The sequence below is a fragment of the Sphaeramia orbicularis genome, chromosome 8, assembly GCF_902148855.1.
Source record: "Sphaeramia orbicularis chromosome 8, fSphaOr1.1, whole genome shotgun sequence".
Classification (NCBI taxonomy): Eukaryota; Metazoa; Chordata; class Actinopteri; order Kurtiformes; family Apogonidae; genus Sphaeramia; species Sphaeramia orbicularis.
Window position 1 is genome coordinate 11511966 of NC_043964.1, and position 20704 is coordinate 11532669.

A 20704-nucleotide genomic window follows, 5' to 3' on the forward strand; every position below is an offset into this window, starting at 1 on the left:
CCAAAAAACAAGGAGAAAATTTGGGGTTGTCATTATTTATAGGTTATTATGATAATATTTTACTGGTCTGACCCACTTGAAATCTAATCGGACTGTATGTGGAACCTGAATCAAAAGGATTTTGACACCATTGATTGTTAATATCTTCAGTGTAATTTTTGCAGTTTTTGACAAATTATTCCCGCAGGCCAGATTGGACCCTTTGGCAGGCCGGATTTGGCCCCCAGGCCGCATGTTTGACACCTGTGCTGTAGGGTTATTTTACTTAACAGAGGTTCTGGTGGTTAAAAAAAACACAAAATAAGTAAAATTAGCTCCACATTAAATGTTATGGATTATTTCATCTTATCTTTTTTGGTTTCAATAAATCAGTTTTTCTCATAATATCTGAGACTAAAAATATACAAAAGATAAACTAAAACTATGTTATGGTTAAAGAAAGAGTGCAACAGAATTGTCTATGACTATCCTGATCACTGTCTGTTTATATCTGTAAATTATATTCTCTTTCATCTATATACGTGTATTTGTTTTTATTAGCAGTTTTCGAATTTTGAGATCCAGGTTGGGTTGGTATGGGTGTCGCCGTTGGTTCTGGGGGAGGGGGGTTATACTTTGTGTGTCACAAAATCTTATATCATAAAATGTGAATTTCTTTTTTTTTTGTATTGTATTTCTGGAGATGCACAATGAAAATAAATTTTTAAAAAAAGATCAAAAAAGAAAAAAAAAAGAAAAACTAAAACAAGTCAGTTGCTCAGCCATGCAATTTGCTGAAAAAATCAGATTGTGGTTATTGTGGGATATACTGTAACTCATTTTTCGATGTGTATTTTTCAACTCAAACATACCAACTTAAAATAACCAAAAACCACTTTTAATATACTTGTCATGCTTCTCATGTTTCATTTTCTTATGTTTCACATGGTGCTGCTTGCTGCTCAGCGTCACTAATCCGAAATATCACCAGATATCAATATTTCTGCCATTAGATCACCCTAAATCTAAACCTTTAAACTGCAGTGGGATTCAAATAATCTCTACACTAAATGTAGATAAAACTGGTTATACACTCCTAAAACTAAACTGATATACAGAAACTGAAATGCTACATTAGAATATGTCAGCATTTCTGTTATTGGGGTTATTGGGGATATTTTCGAGGGATACGAGCAGGAGTGATTTTTGCTTTTTTGATTTGTTTCCTAAAACTGATTTTGATTTGAATGTAGGTGAGGTAGGTATATAAGCATTTAGCTTCTACCTAAACCTATTCAGTCTCAAAATAATTCCCATTCAGTTGATTTATAATATTATCCTCTGCATTTAGCAATTTTTCAGTGAAAATCAGCTATTTTCCTGTATTTAGTTTAGTGATCATGTAGATTTTCATTAAAGCTCAGATTAAATTCAAAGGTTATAAAATCAAAACTGAGAAAACTAAAGGAAAAGTGACTTTTTCAGCCAAATTTATCATTAAAGGGATGTAAAAGCAAGTGTCTACAGCCACTATCATTTATCATATGACATGGATTCTATTGGTGAATCAATGATGTGGAAGATGACGGTGTTTCCACATTCACTACAGAGCCTCCCTGAATTATTTCACTATATTGCTAGGATTAGTCTTTCAAGCATTATTTAACATTTTTAATCAGTTGATGCTTTGGGTCACCATTGGCTATTTAACCCAGTTTAACCCAAGACCCAAACCACCACTGTTGACCAAAACCAGCGACTGATCTAAACTGTTTAATAACCTCTGATCCACTAATCCTGTCAATACATGTAAATAATTGGTGTAAAAAACAGTTTGTCATCTTTTCATGGTCATCAGAAATGACCCATTTGGACATTCAGAGGCTTCGTAGTTACTATGGAAACACCGTCATCTTCTACTACATTGATTCACCAGTACAACCCATGGAGTTGGGTTAATGACATAAGATGGAGATGCTTGTTTTATGTTCAGTTAAAGATATATTTGCTGAAAAAGTAACTTTTTCTTTAGTTTAATCTGTTTCTGATATAATAACCCTCAATGTTAATCTGAGCTTTAATGAACATCTACATCAGGGGTGTCAAACATCCAGTTCCAGTTCGGCCCCTGGGATGTTTTTGCTAAGTGCAAAAATTCCACAGTCTTGAATTGAATTAAGCAAAAAAAAAAAAAAAAAAGCTTGAATTAAGGAAAAACTCTTCAATTAAGTAAAAAAAAATCTTCAAGTATGCCAAAAAAAAAATCTCAAATTTAGCAAAAAATCTTGAAGTAAGACAAATAAAATCTTTAATTAAGTAAAAAAAAAAGTCTTGAATTAAGCCAAGAAAATCTAGAATTAACATCTTAATTTTTCTTTCTTTGTTTTAGTCCAAAAAATTACATTAAATTATGAAAATATTTACATTTACAAAGTATCCTGTAACACTAAAATGTGAATAGCCTGAACAAATATGAACAACCTGAAATGTCTAAAGAAAATTAAGCACGATTTTAACAATTTTTCTGCCTGTTCCTCAGTGTTTAGTGTCTTTGTAGATCTGACCCATAATGCACATGGAGAAATGATAAGTTGAGTAATACTATTGTTAAAACTACAATAAATTTTCTTACGTTTTTTAATTTAAATTTCAGTCGTTTCAGGGTTTTGGTTTTTTTTTTGATAGTTTATAAAAGTAAGTATTTTCATAATTTAATGGATTTTTTTTACACTAAAACAAAGACAAAAATTTGGAGATGTCATTATTTGTAGGTTATTACGTTATTATTTTTCTGGTTCGGCCCACTTCAGATCAAATTCAGCCGAATATGGCCTCTGAACTAAAATGAGTTTGACACGCCTGATCTACATGATCCGTGAAGTAAATATAGGAAAATACCTGATTTTCACTCAAAAAACACAAAACACAGAGGATAATTTTATGATAAATGATAATAAATCACTTAAATATAAAGGAAAAACAGGATTTTGAACTGACACAAAAGTAGCAATGGGTTAAAATTAGCCTCATTGTTTATATTTTCTGTATTATGGAGGATGACTGCATAAACATAAACCTGAGAATAAAAAACTACTGAAATCTTCATTTGTCAGTTGGATCGTTCTTACAATCATGACTTGACTTTATCTCACGTCATTTATCTCCTGATCTCTTTCTGTAGTAAACTTGTGACCTGTCATATGTGCGTTCCTGAGCAATGACAGGCCACATGTTGACGGAGGAGGTTACATCACAGTGGATTTCTGTACATCACATACCGTACATCAGGGGTGTCAAACTCATTTCAGCCTAATATGATCTAAAGTTGGCCAAAAATGATATAAATAATAGGATAAGAACTGATAAATAATGTCAACTCCAAAGTTTTCTCTATGTTTTTGAGTAAAAAAAGTAAAATTCCATTATGAAAATGTTTACACCTACATTATTAACATAACATGAACAAATATGAACCTGAAAATTCTTAAGAAAAAAAGTGCAATATTAACAAAATTACGCTGAAGTTGATCATTTATACATGTGCATCACAATTTAAAGATTTAGTAACAGGCAGAATATTGTTAGAATTCCAAATACTTCAATTAAGACATTTCAGATTGTTCATATTTGTTGAGGTTATTTATATTTTTTGTAAAAGGATAGTCTGTAAACGTAAACTTTTTTTTCTTATTTTACTTTTTTTTTTTTTTTACATGAAAATAAAGGGGAAAATTTGCAGTTTTCATTTTTTATAGGTTATTGTGATAGTATTTTACTAGTCTGATCCACTTTACATCAAACTGACCTAAAATTATTTTAACATCCTTGATTTTTAATATCTTCAGTGTAATTTTTGTATTTCACAAATAAATTAAGTCAATATATTGATAGGATTAGTTTTTCAAGCGTTCTTTAACATTTTTAATAAATTGATGCTTTGGGTCACCATTGGCTATTTAACCCATAAAGACCCAAACATCAACCATCTACTGATATAAAATGTTTAATACCTGCTGATCCACTAATTCTATCAATACATGTAAATTCTGGTGTAAAATACAGTTTGTCATCTTTTCATGGTCATCAGATATGACCCATTTGGATGTTCAGAGGCTCAATAGTTACCGTGGAAACGCCATCAACTTAAAGATTTAGGAACAGGCAGAACATTGTTAGAATTCCAAATACTTCTCTTAAGACATTTCAGATTGTTCATATTTGTTCAGGTTATTTATATTTTTTGTAAAAGGATAGTCTGTAAATGTAACTTTTTTTTCTTATTTTACTTTTTTTTTTTACACTAAAACAAAGAGGAAAATTTGCAGTTTTCATTATTTATAGGTTGTTGTGATAGTATTTTACTAGTCTGATCCACTTTGGATTGAATTGACCTAAAATGATTCCAACATCCTATCTTCAGTGTAATTTTTGTATTTCACAAATAAATTAAGTCAATATATTGATAGGATTAGTTTTTCAAGCGTTCTTTAACATTTTTAATAAATTGATGCTTTGGGTCACCATTGGCTATTTAACCCATAAAGACCCAAACATCAACCATCTACTGATATAAAATGTTTAATACCTGCTGATCCACTAATTCTATCAATACATGTAAATTCTGGTGTACAATACAGTTTGTCATCTTTTCATGGTCATCAGATATGACCCATTTGGACGTTCAGAGGCTCCATAGTTACCGTGGAAACGCCATCAACTTAAAGATTTAGGAACAGGCAGAATATTGTTAGAATTCCAAATACTTCTCTTAAGACATTTCAGATTGTTCATATTTGTTCAGGTTATTTATATTTTTTGTGAAAGGATAGTCTGTAAATGTAACTTTTTTTTCTTATTTTACTTTTTTTTTTTTTTTTACATTAAAACAAAGAGGAAAATTTGCAGTTTTCATTATTTATAGGTTGTTGTGATAGTATTTTACTAGTCTGATCCACTTTAGATCGAATTGACCTAAAAAGATTTCAACATCCTTGATTACACTGGTCAACAACAAATTTATTGTTTAAGTTTTTTGAGCTGATTTAGGATAATTTTGGTGTGCTGAATCCAAAAATCACATTAATTTTGCTCAATCAGGTCAACTTTCTGAACTATGCTACATATTGGCTTTTTAACATTTTTGCTTACATTTATGGGCATTTTCACATCCTATGATACAAAATTCTTTCATATTTCTTGCAATAAACGAGTTCTGAAGATTTTACTTTTGCCAATTTATGATTAATGTTTTTTTTAATATTACAGGTGAATGAAATGGCTTCGACTAGAAGATCTTGCAAAAATAAGCCTGACGTATTCTGCTACATCTGCGGTGAATACACCATTGTGCCTAACAGGTACAATGGTGAAATGATTTTTTTTTCTCTTAAAACCTATTTTGGGTGAGAACTATATAAAAAAATCAACTGATAAAGTCACAAAAATATAATCAATTTTGTGAGAAGATCAAATTTTTCAAAATCAAATTAGCAAAAAAAAACCTGACCTGATTGAGAAAAACAGATGTCATTTTTGGATTTAGCGGTGCAAAATGGTCCTAATTCAGTTGAAAAAACCTAGACAACTTGCAAAAAACATTTTTTTGTAACCCAGTGTTATTAATATCTTCAGTGTAATTTTTGTATTTCGCAAATTCATCCTAAGGGCCAGATTGGACCCTTTGGTGGGCCGGTTTTGGCCCCCGGGCCGCATGTTTGACACCTGTGCCGTACATTCTTGCGATTTTTGCTTTTTCTTACTACTCACAGTGAAGGGATGACGGCGATCCTCTGCACCTGCCCAACTCATCTCCGTACATCCCTGCAGAAGTCGGGTGGCTGGTGCGTCGCCCTGGATACGGCGGAGGCATGGATCCGGAGCCTAAGCCGCTGTTGATCCCAACCATGCGCGTCTTGGTCTTTTGTGCCTGGCTCCTCTCCTTCTTCAGCTTCTCCTCGTCCCTTAACAGAGCCACTAGATGCTTGGCCTTCTCACGGACGTTGATACCCTGGTCCCGTCCGTCCCGGTCTATGTACTGGAAGTCTCTCAGCGTCTGGATGGAGTATATCTTCTCCCGACATTCCTTGGCCACGTGCTCAGAGCCTGTTTTGACCAGGTAGTCCAGCAGAGTCAGAGCCTTATAAACGTGACGCCAGTTCTTCCCGTGGTCGTTAAGCCGTTTCCAGATCATTCCCATAACTTCGGTGAAAGCCACGACGTTGTAAGTCAGATCCGCGATTTCAGACATGAGCGAACTGGGAGGGCCCCAGGGGTCGTTGGAGGTGGCCTCTCGGACCTTGATCTCAGCCTCCGTGTAGTTGTTGACCACATTTTTCATCTGCCGCCGAAGCGAAGAGGTCTGCATGATGCCGCGGTGTTTGACAGGTAGCAAAAATAAAACAAAAAAGTTCAACAGCAGGCCCGCCTACTGCGATTCCCTCGGCAGCGTGGCTCTGTGGAGATCAGTTCAGTGGAAAAATGCAACGAAGACGTCCTCCTCTTGACAACTTGAGTGGCATAAAATGATATTTCTGTTTACAAGAAAAAACACAAATGAGACTGACAGAAAAATCAACCTTTAAAGACCTAAAACTATTTTTGTGGCAACTCTTCAATTAATTTCCTCCAAAAAAAAGCTATTAGAGTCATAAACAAAGCTGGTTATCTCCAATCAAGTAATCCACTTTTTGTAGAATCTGGTTTGCTAAAATTTCTTGACATTGTATATTTAAAAACAATGGAATTTATGTTTCACGTTAAAAGTAAAAACCTTCCTTTTTGTATTCAGAAAATCTTTAAGTTAAGAGAAGGACATTATAATTTAAGAGGGATGTTTGTGTTTGAAAAGTGTAAAGTAAGAACAAACGTTAAATATCACAGTGTTTCAGTTATTGGTGTCAAGCTATGGAACGAATTGAAGGATGAAGTGAAATTGTGTAGCTCACTGTTGAGTTTCAAAAAGAATTTAATTGGTCAAATTATGAAGGGCTATGAGAGTAATATGTTTACAAAATAACTTATTACACTGAATGTAGTATAATTTAAGTTTAAGTATTTATCTGCTGCAACTTAAGGTGTGGACATGGACTAAGGATGTAAATAGGAGAAGCAGAAATAAGCCTCCGGCTTCAGCTTCTTCCTTTTTCAGTTACAAAATGTGTTAATTTTATGCTTGTTTGTTTCTTTTTTAATATGTAGGTGTTTTGTTTTGTTGTCTTTTTTATATGTGTGTGTTTTGTATCTTGTATTTAACTGAAATAAACATTCATTCATTCAAAATCAAATTAGAGCAGAAAAATAAATCAATATATAATATTTAATAGTTTGATTTATAGGTGTGCCATTATGGCACATTTGGTGACAGATGCTAGTATTTTTGAACATTTGACCTTGCATCAAAAATAATCATGCAAATTAACCAGTGTTGGAGTTAATCATTGACATATGCCAGGATGAAAAAATCAAATAATATGCGATCCACTTTTTATGTAGTATATTGAAAAAAAATTATTTTTTGTGTTTTTTGCATCCAAAAAATGGTTTGTTTACATTACAAACACAGCATTTAAAGGGTTAAAAAATGTGACAATTATTGAGTATTTGGTATTTTTATTTACAGCTCAAGTTGATGAAGTAGAAAAAAGTGTAAAAGAATTAAAAACAAACTGTATGACAATTTTTTTGACATTATTCCACAAGTGCACACTTGGTGCTTAGTAAGGGCCTTGCTGGACGGGATACCAGAGGGTTAAAATATATATATATTTTTTAAATGTCGACTGAAAAGGACATTATATTATAAAATAAATAAATAAAAAATGTACCTGAAAAAACTGTTGCATCCTGCTGTTTCCAATTAAGGCAATTAATTAATGTAAAATGGCGAAAATGTTGACTTAATGGGTCTCAGGAGGTTATTATAATATTATCCTCTACATTTAAAATTTTTCAGTGAAAATCAGCTATTTTCCTGTATTTCATTTAGTGATCGTGTAGATTTTCATTAAAGCTCAGATTAAATTCAAAGGTTATTAAATCAAAAACCAAGAAAACTAAAGGAAAAGTGACTTTTTCAGCCAAATTTATCATTAAATGGATGTAAAACCAAGTGTCTACAGCCACTATCATTTGTCATATGACTTGGATTTTGTTGGTGAATCAATGATGCAGAAGATGATGGTGTTTCCACGTTTACTATGGAGCCTCCCTAAATTAAGTCAATATACTGATAGGATTAGTTTTTCAAGCATTATTTAACATTTTTAATCAGTTGATGCTTTGGGTCACCATTGCCTATTTACCCCATAAAGTCCCAAACAGCCACCATTTACTGATATAAAATGTTTAATACCTGTTGATCCATTAATCCTATCAATACATGTTAATAATTGGTGTAAAATACAGTTTGTCATCTTTTCGTGGTCATCAGATATGACCCATTTGGACGTTCAGAGGCTCTGTAGTTACCGTAGAAACACCGTCATCTTCTACAACACTGATTGATCAGTAAAACCCATGGAGTTGGATCAATGACAGTGGATGAAGATGCTTGGTTTATGTTCAGTTAATGATATTTTGGCTGAAAAAGTCACTTTTTCTTCAGTTTTCTCTGTTTCTGATATAATAATCCTCAACTTTAATCTGAGGTTTTATGAACATCTACACGATCAGTGAATTAAATATGGGAAAATATCACTTTTTCTTCAGTTTTCTCTGTTTTGATATAATAACCTGTGCATTAACTCTGGGTTTTTAGGAACATCTAAATCAAATATAAAAATTAAAGATAGGAAAATGAATGATTTACAGTAAAAAATGCTAAATCCAGATGAAAAATAGTGCGATAAATGGTGATAAAGCACTTAAGAAAAGTTAAATAAGGAGAAAAATTCATTTGAGAACTGCTATAAAGGTACCAGTGAGTCATTGAGGGTTAAATACTCCCAGATGATGTTGTTCTTCCCCAAACACAAAACACATTATCGACTTTATTGTAACTAACTTTCACACACATTTTCTTCTATATTGTTTGAAACCAGGAAGGAACAAACCGGCACCTCCGAGCGAAGAGTGAAACACAACACGTGAGATCAGTTTTCCTTGGAACAACTTCAAGAGGTCTGTGTGTGAGTGCATGAAGCACAGTAACCGGTGACTGTTTTGTCAACATCGCCTTTTCCAAATGTATTTAACAGTAACTCATTTCTTTCCCTGAAATGCGAATATTACTTCCGGACTACGCTCGAATGCGAGGACGACATAACCCAGTGAGAAAACCCGCTTATATAGTGGAGCACTGTCAGAAATGGGAGGTGTTTTCTTACCATGCCTGTTTTTCTGACCTGATTATATCACCACAGTGCATCTGATGACTAACAACCTCTTATTTTTTAACTACTATCAACCACACAGATCTGGACATTGGACTGATTCATGCAGCGATAACTTACAAACCTTTGTATCTGTCTGTTCTAGTTAACTCACACCTCAGTTTGCAGATAAAACCTTTCACCTAATAATCAAAAGTTGTGTTTACTCTTGAGTCACTATAACATTTAATGCTTTACAAATTGTGGTTTTCCAACTCTGGGCGTGCTATGAATAAAAAGTGACCACACTCTGTTGGCCTGTAACATCTGAGACAGCGTCCAATGCCGTAACAGAGCTGTAAATAGATTTTTAAGTGGTAGTAGGAGATTTGCGGCTCAGTTGTCCACAGGTTAAATCTCAAGCAGAGGAGCAGGAGATACTAGTCATCCCCTTTATCTCCTGTTAACACGGGCAGGTTGCTGGGATTACTCAGCGGGAGACTTTATGAGCAACAAATAGAGGCTCGGTTAAAACAAACCCTGCATGTAACTTCCTGTAAGGCGAAAAAAAAGGGAATGTTAAAGGGAATAAACAGGTTCTAACACAGCTAATGAGTACAGATGGTGCTTTAACCCTTTATCGGGCAATTTTGGTAATTTCCGCACACATTACAAGACAGTGAATGCAACAGTTACAGTGAGGGAACAATATCAGGTCCAATGTGGTCTACAGGGTCTTTAAGGTCCACCTCTGCATGAACAGTGAGTGTACCTGCTTTGTTAGGTACCATGAAGTAGTGGTACTAATGTAAGGAATGATGTTCGAAGGGATCATGTGGATGTGGACAGGTGTCTTATGTTGGTCTAATGTTCTAAAAGTGATGTTCTTCTCACCTTATTTATTTATTTATTAGGGACAGTACATATTAATGAACATCTACAGCAACTGCAGCTGTAAATACGCCAGATTGTAGCAACAGTGCTAATTTCCACATGTGTTTTTCTTATATTTTTGATAAGTTTACACTTCTTCCTACTCCTTTTCGACCATGCAAAATTCAGACTTTGGACATACTTGGAGATAGATTCTGTTCATTTAAAAATTATTTTGTTTTTGTCTTAATTTGCTTTGTTTTGTTTTATTTTGTTTCTTTAATAATAATAATAATAATAATAATAATAATAATAATGATATATCTTATTTATAAGCACCTTTCAAGACACCCAAGGACACTGTACAACAAGATAAAACAGACAAGCCATAAAATACAAAGAAATAAACAGATAAAATAATAATTACTATGTAAGGAAATGAAGATGTAAAAAGGAGAGTAGAACTTATGGTGGGTTATTTTTCTGAAACTTAAAAATTTATATATATATATATATATATATATATATATACATACTTTTTTTTTTTTTTTTTTTTTTTTTAAGTTTCAGAAAAATAATAAAATATTTTTAGGTCCTCCAATAGCACACTAAGGTTGACATTTTAAATATTAGAGTATTTCTGTGACTGAACTATAAAGGGTTAACTGGAATATCAAAGTGCAGCACTAATATTCCCTAGGGGTGTAAGAAAATATCGGTTCTGCAATATATTGCGATATTTCATGTCACAATACTGTATCGATATTAAATACTATATCGATATTTTTAGGTATTTATTCAAATGCATCCTATTATTGTTGCACCTACAGTCATACCAGTGATATGGTTACACTGTAAAAAAAATCCTGTTGTTTTTACAGAAAAAAAACTGGCAGCTGTGGTTTCCAGAACAATACTGTAAAAAACACATCCAACTGTAAACATATTTACGGAGTAACATGTAGATTTAACATTTTAAACATGTAGATTTAACACTGTATTTGAATGGTAAATGGACTGCACTTACTGAGCGCATTTTATCATCTTTATGGTGTCCAAAGCACTTTCCACAGCCATAAGGTCAATTTAGGGTTCAGTGTCTTCCATGGACACTTTGACATATGGACAGTCTGAGCCAGGATTCAAACCACCAACCCTTTGGTTATTGGACGAGCCGTTCTACCAACTCTACCAACCCATTAATTTACAAGGTTAACATGTTACATTGTTAAATGTTTACTATTTTTTTAATAAGTTTTTTTATTTAAAAAAAAAAAAAAAAAAAGAAAACATGCTGTTATTTCAGCATTATGGTCTTGCAATTTATACAGATACAGATAGAAATCCATCATTTCTACATACAAATCTGGTTTTGTTCACATACTCTTCCTGTGGGAACTACAGCTATATTTGATTTAATTGTTAACACTAAAATCTTTTCAAATAAACAACCTTGCATTGTATTGTCACTTACAGGTTTTTTATGTTGCACTTTTACAACTTTTTGGTGTTAATTCCACAGTCATTTTTTTTTTACAGTGTATCGTGATATATCGTATTGTGATCCTAGTATTGTGATTTGTATCATATCACCAGATTCTGGCCAATACGCACACCTAATATTCACCCTTTGGCCACATTTTAATCCAAATTAAATGCTCCTATTATTGTTGCACCTACAGTCATATCAGTGACATGTTTACACTGTAAAAGAAAAATCCTGTTGTTTTTACGGAAAAAAAACTGGCAGCTGTGGTTTCCAGAACAATACTGTAAAAACACATTCAACTGTAAACATATTTACGGAGTAACATGTAGATTTAACATTTTAAACATGTAGATTTAACTGGTAAATGGACTGCACTTATTACCTCCGCCAAGGAGGTTATGTTTTTGCCAGGGTTTGTTTGTTTGTTTGTCTGTCTGTTTGTCTGTCCGTTAGTGTGCAACATAACTCAAAAAGTTATGGACAGATTTGGATGAAATTTTCAGGGTTTGTTGGAAATGGGATAAGGAAGAAATGATTAAATTTTGGTGGTGATCGGGGGTGGGGGGGCCCACGGGGGGGGGGGGGGGGGGGGGGGGGGGGGGGGGGGCACTGATCAGCCTTGGCGGAGGTCTGCGCTCTCCGAGTGCTTCTAGTTCAGTGCATTTTATACACCTTTAGGGTATCCATAGTCACCAGGTCAATTTAGGGTGCAGTGTCTTCCATGGACACTGACATATGGACAGTCTGAGCCAGGATTCCAACCACCAACCCTTTCGTTACTGGACAAGCCGCTCTACCAACCCATTAATTTACAAAGTTAACATGTTACATTGTTAAATGTTTACTTTTTTTTGTAATTTTTTTTTTTATTAAAAAAAAAAAAAAAAGATGGTTTTGTTCACATACTCTTCCTGTGGGAACTACAGCTATATTTGATTTAATTGTTAACACTAAAATCTTTTCAAATAAACAACTTTGCATTGTATTGTCACTTACAGGGTTTTTATGTTGCAGTTTTACAACTTTTTGGTGTTAATTCCACAGTCATTTTTTTTTTACAGTGTATCGTGATATATCGTATCGTGATCGTAGTATTGTGATTTGTATCGTATCACCAGATTCTGGCCAATACACAGCCCTAATATTCACCCTTTGGCCACATTTTAATCCAAATGAAATGCTCCTATTATTGTTGCACCTTCAGTCATTTCAGTGATATGTTTACTTTTCCATTTGTCATACTAAATTATGAATTATACAGAGATGAGGTAAGCACACACTCTTACCACACCTCCATCATACACACCTTCACTTGTAATTTCCTTTAAAAAAAAACAAACAAAAAAAAACAAACAGCTTACTCATCCACTTTATCTTCTGACCTTGGCTTGATCTGCTACAACACCTTGTTTTCCAGAAATCCACTCATATATAAAATGTGTGATCACTTATTTCCAAAACTCTACCCACAAAAATCAAAACATCCCGTATCCAGATCAGGCCTAAATGTGTAATTACAGCTGTTAAAAAAAAAAAAAAAAAAAGCAAAATCACTGAGTCGAAACCAGTCGATTTGACTTATTTCCTCCTCTTGTCCCAAACTAGGACGAACGCTCCATTATCATGCACGTTGCGTCAAATGGGATGATCATCGGGGTGGGTGAAGTATGTGACCGTGACTCAGCTTTTAAAAGTTCAAACCTCGACATAACAGTGAGATAAAATAAATAAATGTAAAAAAAAAAATCTATACTGTAATGATCCGATCCATCGTTTCCACTTTCCGTCTTACCTTCATGTCATTGCGCGTCAGCAGGGTCCCAACTTGGGGAGGCTTTGGGTAGAAAAAGAAGAAGAAGAAGGAATAGGAACGCCTCCGCCTTTCGACATATCCCGCAGCTTTCGGATTCGAACAGCGAACTAGTGTGGGAAAAAAAACCCAGAGGTAAGCATCCGCATGAAGTCACAATGAATCCGAAACGCCCGTGCGTAACGGCGGACGCGTTTTGGTGTCAAACTTAGTTGTGCGCGTGTGCATATCACAAATCCAAGCCAGGGACCAGGGTTTGCAGATGGACCAGCACAGTGCACCCCCCCTCCCTTCAAAACACACAGTAAAAATGGATGGAAACGGAGAGAAGAGCAGTGAAAGGGAGGGAGAGAGAAAGGAAGGGAGGGAGGGGAGGAGGGAGGGAGGGAGGCCTGCTCAGTGCATGCAGAGTCAGACTTAACCCTTTCACTCCCGAGTGGAAAAGCATCTGAGTGGAGCAGGTGATAATAGCACACAAGAAAATAAGAATTCCACACTGTGCACAGAGGTGCAACAGCTAAAAAAAAAAAAAGATCCATTATAAGAAAAAAAAAAGAGAGAGAGAACAGCCCCAAAGAATATCCACTATAAGAAAAAAAGAGAACAGCCCAAAAAATTATCCACTATAAGAAAAAAAAATAGAGAACAGCCCAAAAAAAATGATCCATTATAAGAAAAAAAAGAGAACAACCCAAAAAATATCCTCTATAAGAAAAAAAGAGAACAGCCCAAAAAAATATACACTATAAGAAAAAAAAGAGAACAGCCCAAAAATTATCCGTTATAAGAAAAAAAAGAACAACACCCCAAAAAATATCCACTATAAGAAAAAAAAGAGAACAGCCCAAAAATTATCCGTTATAAGAAAAAAAAGAACAACCCCCCAAAAAATATCCACTATAAGAAAAAAAAGAGAACAGCCCAAAAAATTATCCATCATAAGAAAAACAAGAGAGCAGCCCAAAAAAATTACCCACTATAAGAAAAAATAGAAAACAACCCAAAAATTATCCACTATAAGAAAACAAAGACAACAGCCCAAAAAATTACCCACTATAAGAAAAAAAAGAGAACAGCCCAAAAATTATCCACGATAAGAAAACAAAGACAACAGGCCAAAAAAATTATCCGCTATAAGAAATAAAGGAGAACAGCCCAAAAAATGTATCCATTATAAGAAAAAAAAGAGAACAACCCAAAAGATATCCACTATAAGAAAAAAAAGAGAACAGCCCAAAAAATATCCACTATAAGAAAAAAAGAACAGCCCAAAAAATTATCCACCATAAGAAAAAAAAGAGAACAGCCCAAAAAACTATCCACTATAAGAAAAAAAGAGAACAACCCAAAAAATTATCCATCTTAAGAAAAAAAAGAGAACAACCCAAAAAATTATCCATTATAAGAAAAAAAAGAGAACAGCCCCAAAAATATCCACTATTAGAAAAAAAGAGAACAGCCCAAAAAATTATCCACTATAAGAAAAAAAAGAGAACAGTCCAAAAAATGATCCTCTATAAGAAAAAAAGAGAACAGCCCAAAAATTTATTCACTATAAGAAAAAAAAAGAGAACAGCCCAAGAAAGTATCTTGTATAAGAAAAAAAAGAGAACAGCCCCAAAAAAATTATCCACTATAAGAAAAAAAAGAGAACAGCCCAAAATATTATCCACTGTAAGAAAAAAAAAAAAAAAAGAGAACAGCCCAAGAAAGTATCTTGTATAAGAAAAAAAAGAGAACAGCCCCCAAAAAATGATCCATTATAAGAAAAAAAAGAGAACAGCCCAAAAAATTATCCATTATAAGAAAAAAAAGAGAACAGCCCAAAATATTATCCACTGTAAGAAAAAAAAAAAAAAAAAAGAGAACAGCCCAAAAAATATCCACTATAATAAAAAAAGAGAACAGCCCAAAATATTATCCACTATAAGAAAAAAAGAGAACAGCCCCAAATTTATCCACTATAAGAAAAAAAAGAGAACAGCCAAAAAAATTAACCATTATTTTTAAAATAAATGTATTTTTAGCGCAGTGACCTCCACTTCCGGTGGGTTACTTCCTCAGCATTAGCCACATTAGCTGAAGGCCTTAAAATTTTTCAGCCTATGCTTTTATTTTTTGTGGTGAACTTAATTTTAAAGCAAGAGACATTTTGGGTAAATAGTACCCCCCCTAATTGAAAAGGTGGATGATGTTTTGTTTTGTGTTTTTCTTATAGTGGATAATTTTTTGGGCTGTTCTCTTTTTTTCTTAGAGTAGATAATTTTTTGGGCTAGTGAATAAATTTTGATCTGTTCTCTTTTGTTTTTCTTATAATGGATAATTTTTTGAGCTTGTTGCACCTGTGGGCTGCGGTGTTATTTGGTATTTTTCTGGAGAACTCTTAGAATTGTCACTTAATTAAAGGTGTGTGATTGTAATAATTCAGGAAAAATCTGTAAAATAACGGTATTTTTCTAGAGAACTCTTAGAATTGTCACTTTATTGAATGTGTTTGATCATAATAATTTAGGAAAAATTCTGTAAAATAATCGTATTTTTCTGCAAAACGTTTAGCATTGTAACTTTATTGAAAGGTATGTGATCATAATAATTTAGGAAAAATCTTTAAAATAATGGTATTTTTCTGCAAAACTCTCAATTGTCACTTTATTGAAGGAGTTTGATTGCAGTAATTTAGGGAAAATCTGTAAAATAATGATATTTTTTCTAGAGAACTCTTAGAATTGTCACTTAATTAAAGGTGTGTGATTGTAATAATTTAGGAAAAATCTGAAAAATAACAGTATTTTTCTATAAAACTTTTAGCATTGTCACTTTATTGAGGGCGTTTGATTGTAATAATTTAGGAAAAATCTGTAAAATAAGGGTATTTTTCTAGAGAACTGTTAGAATTATCACTTAATTAAAGGTGTGTGACTGTAATAATTTAGGAAAAATCTGTAAAATAATGGTATTTTTCTGGAAACTCTTAGCATCATCACTTTATTAAAGGCATTTGATTGTAATAATTTAGCAAATATCTGTAAAATAATGGTATTTTTCTGCAAAACTTAGCATTGTCACTTTATTGAAGAGGTTTGATCATAATAATTTAGGAAAAATCTGTAAAATAATGGTATTTTTCTGCAGAACTTTTAGCATTGTCACTTTATTGAGGATGTTTGATCATAATAATTAAAGAAAAATTTGTAAAATAATGGTATTTTTCTAGAGAACTCTTTATATTGTCCCTTTACCGAAGGCGGTTGATTGTAATTATTTTGGAAAAATTCTATAAAATAATGGTATTTTTCTGCAAAACTTTTAGCATTGTCCCTCTATTGAATGCCTTTGATCGTAATAATTTAGGAAAAATCCATAAAATAATGATATTTTTCTGCAAAACGTTTAGCATTGTCACTTCATTGAAGGTGTTTGTAATAATTTAGGAAAAATATGTAAAATAATGATATTTTTCTGCTAAACGTTTAGCATTGTCACTTCATTGAAGGTGTTTGTAATAATTTAGGAAAAATCTGTAAAATAAGGGTATTTTTTTAGAGAACTTTGAGCATTGTCACTTTATTGAAGGTGTTTGTAATAATTTAGGAAAAATATGTAAAATAATGGTATTTTTTTTAGAGAACTTTGAGCATTGTCACTTTATTGAAGGTGTTTAATTGTAATAATTTTGGAAAAATCTGTAAAATAATGGTATTTTTCTGTAAAACTCATAATGAAATTTTCTGTAAATTTAATGTGTTTGCACTCCATTTGAATTAGAATATTTTACCTTAATTTTACAGTTTTCGTTTTGCAGCCGTAGTTGCCTGTCATTTACCGTTTGTTTTTTTTTTTTTTTTACAGTGTCGTTTCTGGGAAGAGATAAAGTAGTGCTATTATAGTTTAACTGCGGGAGTTCAACAGAAATATCATAAAAGGTCTGCGATATAGACAAATAAGGTTATTCCACATACAGTGAGTGAATTTGTCATCCCAGTGGGACTGAACACAGAAGCACATTGCCTTTTTAGCAGCTTCATCATTTCACTCCTGCTATTTACTTATTTATTACCACTAATGGGATGTTGTCTGAAGTCCCATCTTATACATTATACAAAGACTTGGCTCAGATTCAGTCAAATGTGCTTCTAAAGTAACACTGGTCTACATTTTTTTTAGAAATTAGCTCCTAAATGTTATACAGTCGTGGAAAAAATTATTAGACCACCCCTTGTTTTCTTCAGTTTCTTGTTCATTTTAATGCCTGGTCCAACTAAAGGTACATTTGTTTGGACAAATATAATGATAACAACAAAAATAGCTCATAGTAGTTTAATTTCAGAGCTGATATCTATCCATTTTCCATGTTTTCTTGATAATAACCAAAATCACTTCAGTTTTTACATCAATATCTATGGTATTTTACTGACAAAAACAGTGCTTTTAGTCATTCCATGTTTTCTTTTCGGTCTGTTTTAGTCACATGATACACACAGGAGTTAGTACTGGATTGCATAACCGTTGTTTTTGATGACTTTTGATTTATTGATTTATAAATCTTCCACTAAATAGACCCTGTAAAGTGAATGTATTGTCATGTGCAGACAGTTTTTGAAGTAGATCTGGTAGCTCTGTTTGAGTAAAACCCATTCTGTCGTTAATTCTCAAATTTCACATTTTGACCCAAGACTATATCTGGGAAACTTCAGCCAACCAATATTTTTGACTTGATTTTTCTTTATCAGTGACTCACATGTGGTAAAATTTAAAGGTCGACTGATTTGGGTTTTTCTAAGATTGATGTCAATTTTTAAAAATTTTTCAGCTGATCGCTGATATCTACAGCCGAATTTTGTGCCTGATATTTAAGGCTGATTTAAAAAAAAAAACAAACAAACAAAAAAAAACACATTGATCATAAAATACAACTGAAACAGTTAGATACAGTCACGGAAAAAATTATTAGACCACCCCTTGTTTTCTTCAATTTCTTGTTCATTTTAATGCTTGGTACAACTAAAGATGCATTTGTTTGGACAAATATAATGACAACAACAAAAATAGCTCATAGTAGTTTAATTTCAGAGCTGATATCTATCCATTTTCCATGTTTTCTTGATAATAACCAAAATCACTTCAGTTTTTACATCAATATCTATGGTATCGTACTGACAAAAACAGTGCTTTTAGTCATTCCATGTTTTCTTTTCTGTCTGTTTTAGTCACATGATACACACAGGAGTTAGTACTGGATTGCATAACCGTTGTTTTTGATGACTTTTGATTTATTGATTTATAAATCTTCCACTAAATAGACCCTGTAAAGTGAATGTATTGTCATGTGCAGACAGTTTTTGAAGTAGATTTGGTAGCTCTGTTTGAGTAAAACACATTCTGTCGTTAATTCTTGAAATTCTTCTTAAAATTTAGAGGTTGACTGATACAGGTTTTTTTAAGACCAATGTTGATTTTTTAAAATTTTATAAGCTGATCACCGATATCTACGACCGATTTTTATGGCCGACATTTGAGGCTAATTTTTTTTTTTTTTTTTTTTTAAACACATTGACCGTAAAATACAACTGAAACCCTCAGATACAGTCACGGAAAAAATTATTAGACCACCCCTTGTTTTCTTCAGTTTCTTGTTCATTTTAGTGCTTGGTACAACTAAAGATGCATTTGTTTGGACAAATATAATGACAACAACAAAAATAGCTCATAGTAGTTTAATTTCAGAGCTGATATCTATCCATTTTCCATGTTTTCTTGATAGTAACCAAAATCACTTCAGTTTTTACATCAATATCTATGGTATCGTACTGACAAAAACAGTGCTTTTAGTCATTCCATGTTTTCTTTTCTGTCTGTTTTAGTCACACGATACACACAGGAGTTAGTACTGGATTGCATAACCGTTGTTTTTGATGACTTTTGATTTATTGATTTATAAATCTTCCACTAAATAGACCCTGTAAAGTGAATGTATTGTCATGTGCAGACAGTTTTTGAAGTAGATTTGGTAGCTCTGTTTGAGTAAAACACATTCTGTCGTTAATTCTTGAAATTCTTCTTAAAATTTAGAGGTTGACTGATACAGGTTTTTTTAAGACCAATGTTGATTTTTTAAAATTTTATAAGCTGATCACCGATATCTACGACCGATTTTTATGGCCGACATTTAAGGCTGATTTTTTTTTTTTTTCAAAGCACATTGACCGTAAAATACAATTGAAACCCTAAGATACAGTCACGGAAAAAAATTATTAGACCACCCCTTGTTTTCTTCAGTTTCTTGTTCATTTTAATGCCTGCTACAACTAAAGGTACATTTGTTTAAACAAATATAAAGACAACAACAAAAATAGCTCATAATAGTTTAATTTCAGAGCTGATATCTATCCATTTTCCATGTTTTCTTGATAATTACCAAAATCACTTCAGTTCTTACATCAATATCTATGGTATCGTACTGACAAAAACAGTACTTTTAGGCATTCCATGTTTTCTTTTCTGTCTGTTTTAGTCACATGATACACACAGGAGTTAGGACTTGATTGCATAACCATTGTTTTTGATGACTTTTGATGGTTTAATAATTTTTTCCGCAACTGTAGTGTCACAATAAGTTTCATAATATTTTTTCCATCCATAGTTGCATTAATTTTTGATTACTGATGATGGAGAATCAGACCATCCAATTTTGTCCATCATCCATTTTTTTAATATATATTAAAGACATGAAAAGCTACTTACAGCATCAGTTAGAGTTAAATAACCTGTTACTCTTGAAACATTAACCACTCCAGTACTTACCCATGGAATGATCTGAACTATTTGCTTAGTTAAATCCAGGCAGTTATTTATTTATTTTTTTTGGTCCAGGCTGTTTATTTAACTCTAACTGCAGCGAGTAGCAAAAAAAAACACATGCTTTTAGACATTCCATGTTTTCTTTTCTGTCTGTTTTAGTCACATGATACAAACAGGAGTTAGTACTGTATTGCATAACCATTATTTTTAGTGACTTTTGATGGTCTAAGAATTTTTTTTCCACAATATTTTAATAAGATTAATTGGAAAATAAATAATAAAATTGCTGTTTTGCTGATGTTTTCAAGGTATATGATAAAGTATTATTACACATATATGTTGTTTTATGTACATTTATACAATAGATTTATAAATGTTCCACTAGATAGAACCTGTAAAGTGAATATATTGTTTTTTTGAAGTAGATCTGGTAGCTCTGACACAAAT

General features: G+C 32.8%; 1 protein-coding gene across 3 annotated transcripts in view; it reads right to left on the minus strand.

Annotated features, from left to right (window-relative positions):
- The window catches only part of epn3a (epsin 3a), a 38954-nt gene extending 25179 nt beyond the window's left edge, over positions 1-13775 (minus strand). For 2 of the 3 annotated variants that reach the window (XM_030140608.1, XM_030140606.1), the window contains exons 1-2: positions 13442-13775; positions 5746-6509 (exon numbers count right to left, since the gene is read on the minus strand). In XM_030140608.1, the coding sequence (XP_029996468.1) occupies positions 5746-6343 (598 nt within the window). In that variant the 5' untranslated portion in view covers positions 6344-6509; positions 13442-13775. The remainder of the gene's footprint in view (positions 1-5745; positions 6510-13441) is intronic. The other variant, XM_030140607.1, reaches the window with a different exon arrangement.
- Between the last annotated feature and the right edge of the window lie 6929 nt (positions 13776-20704).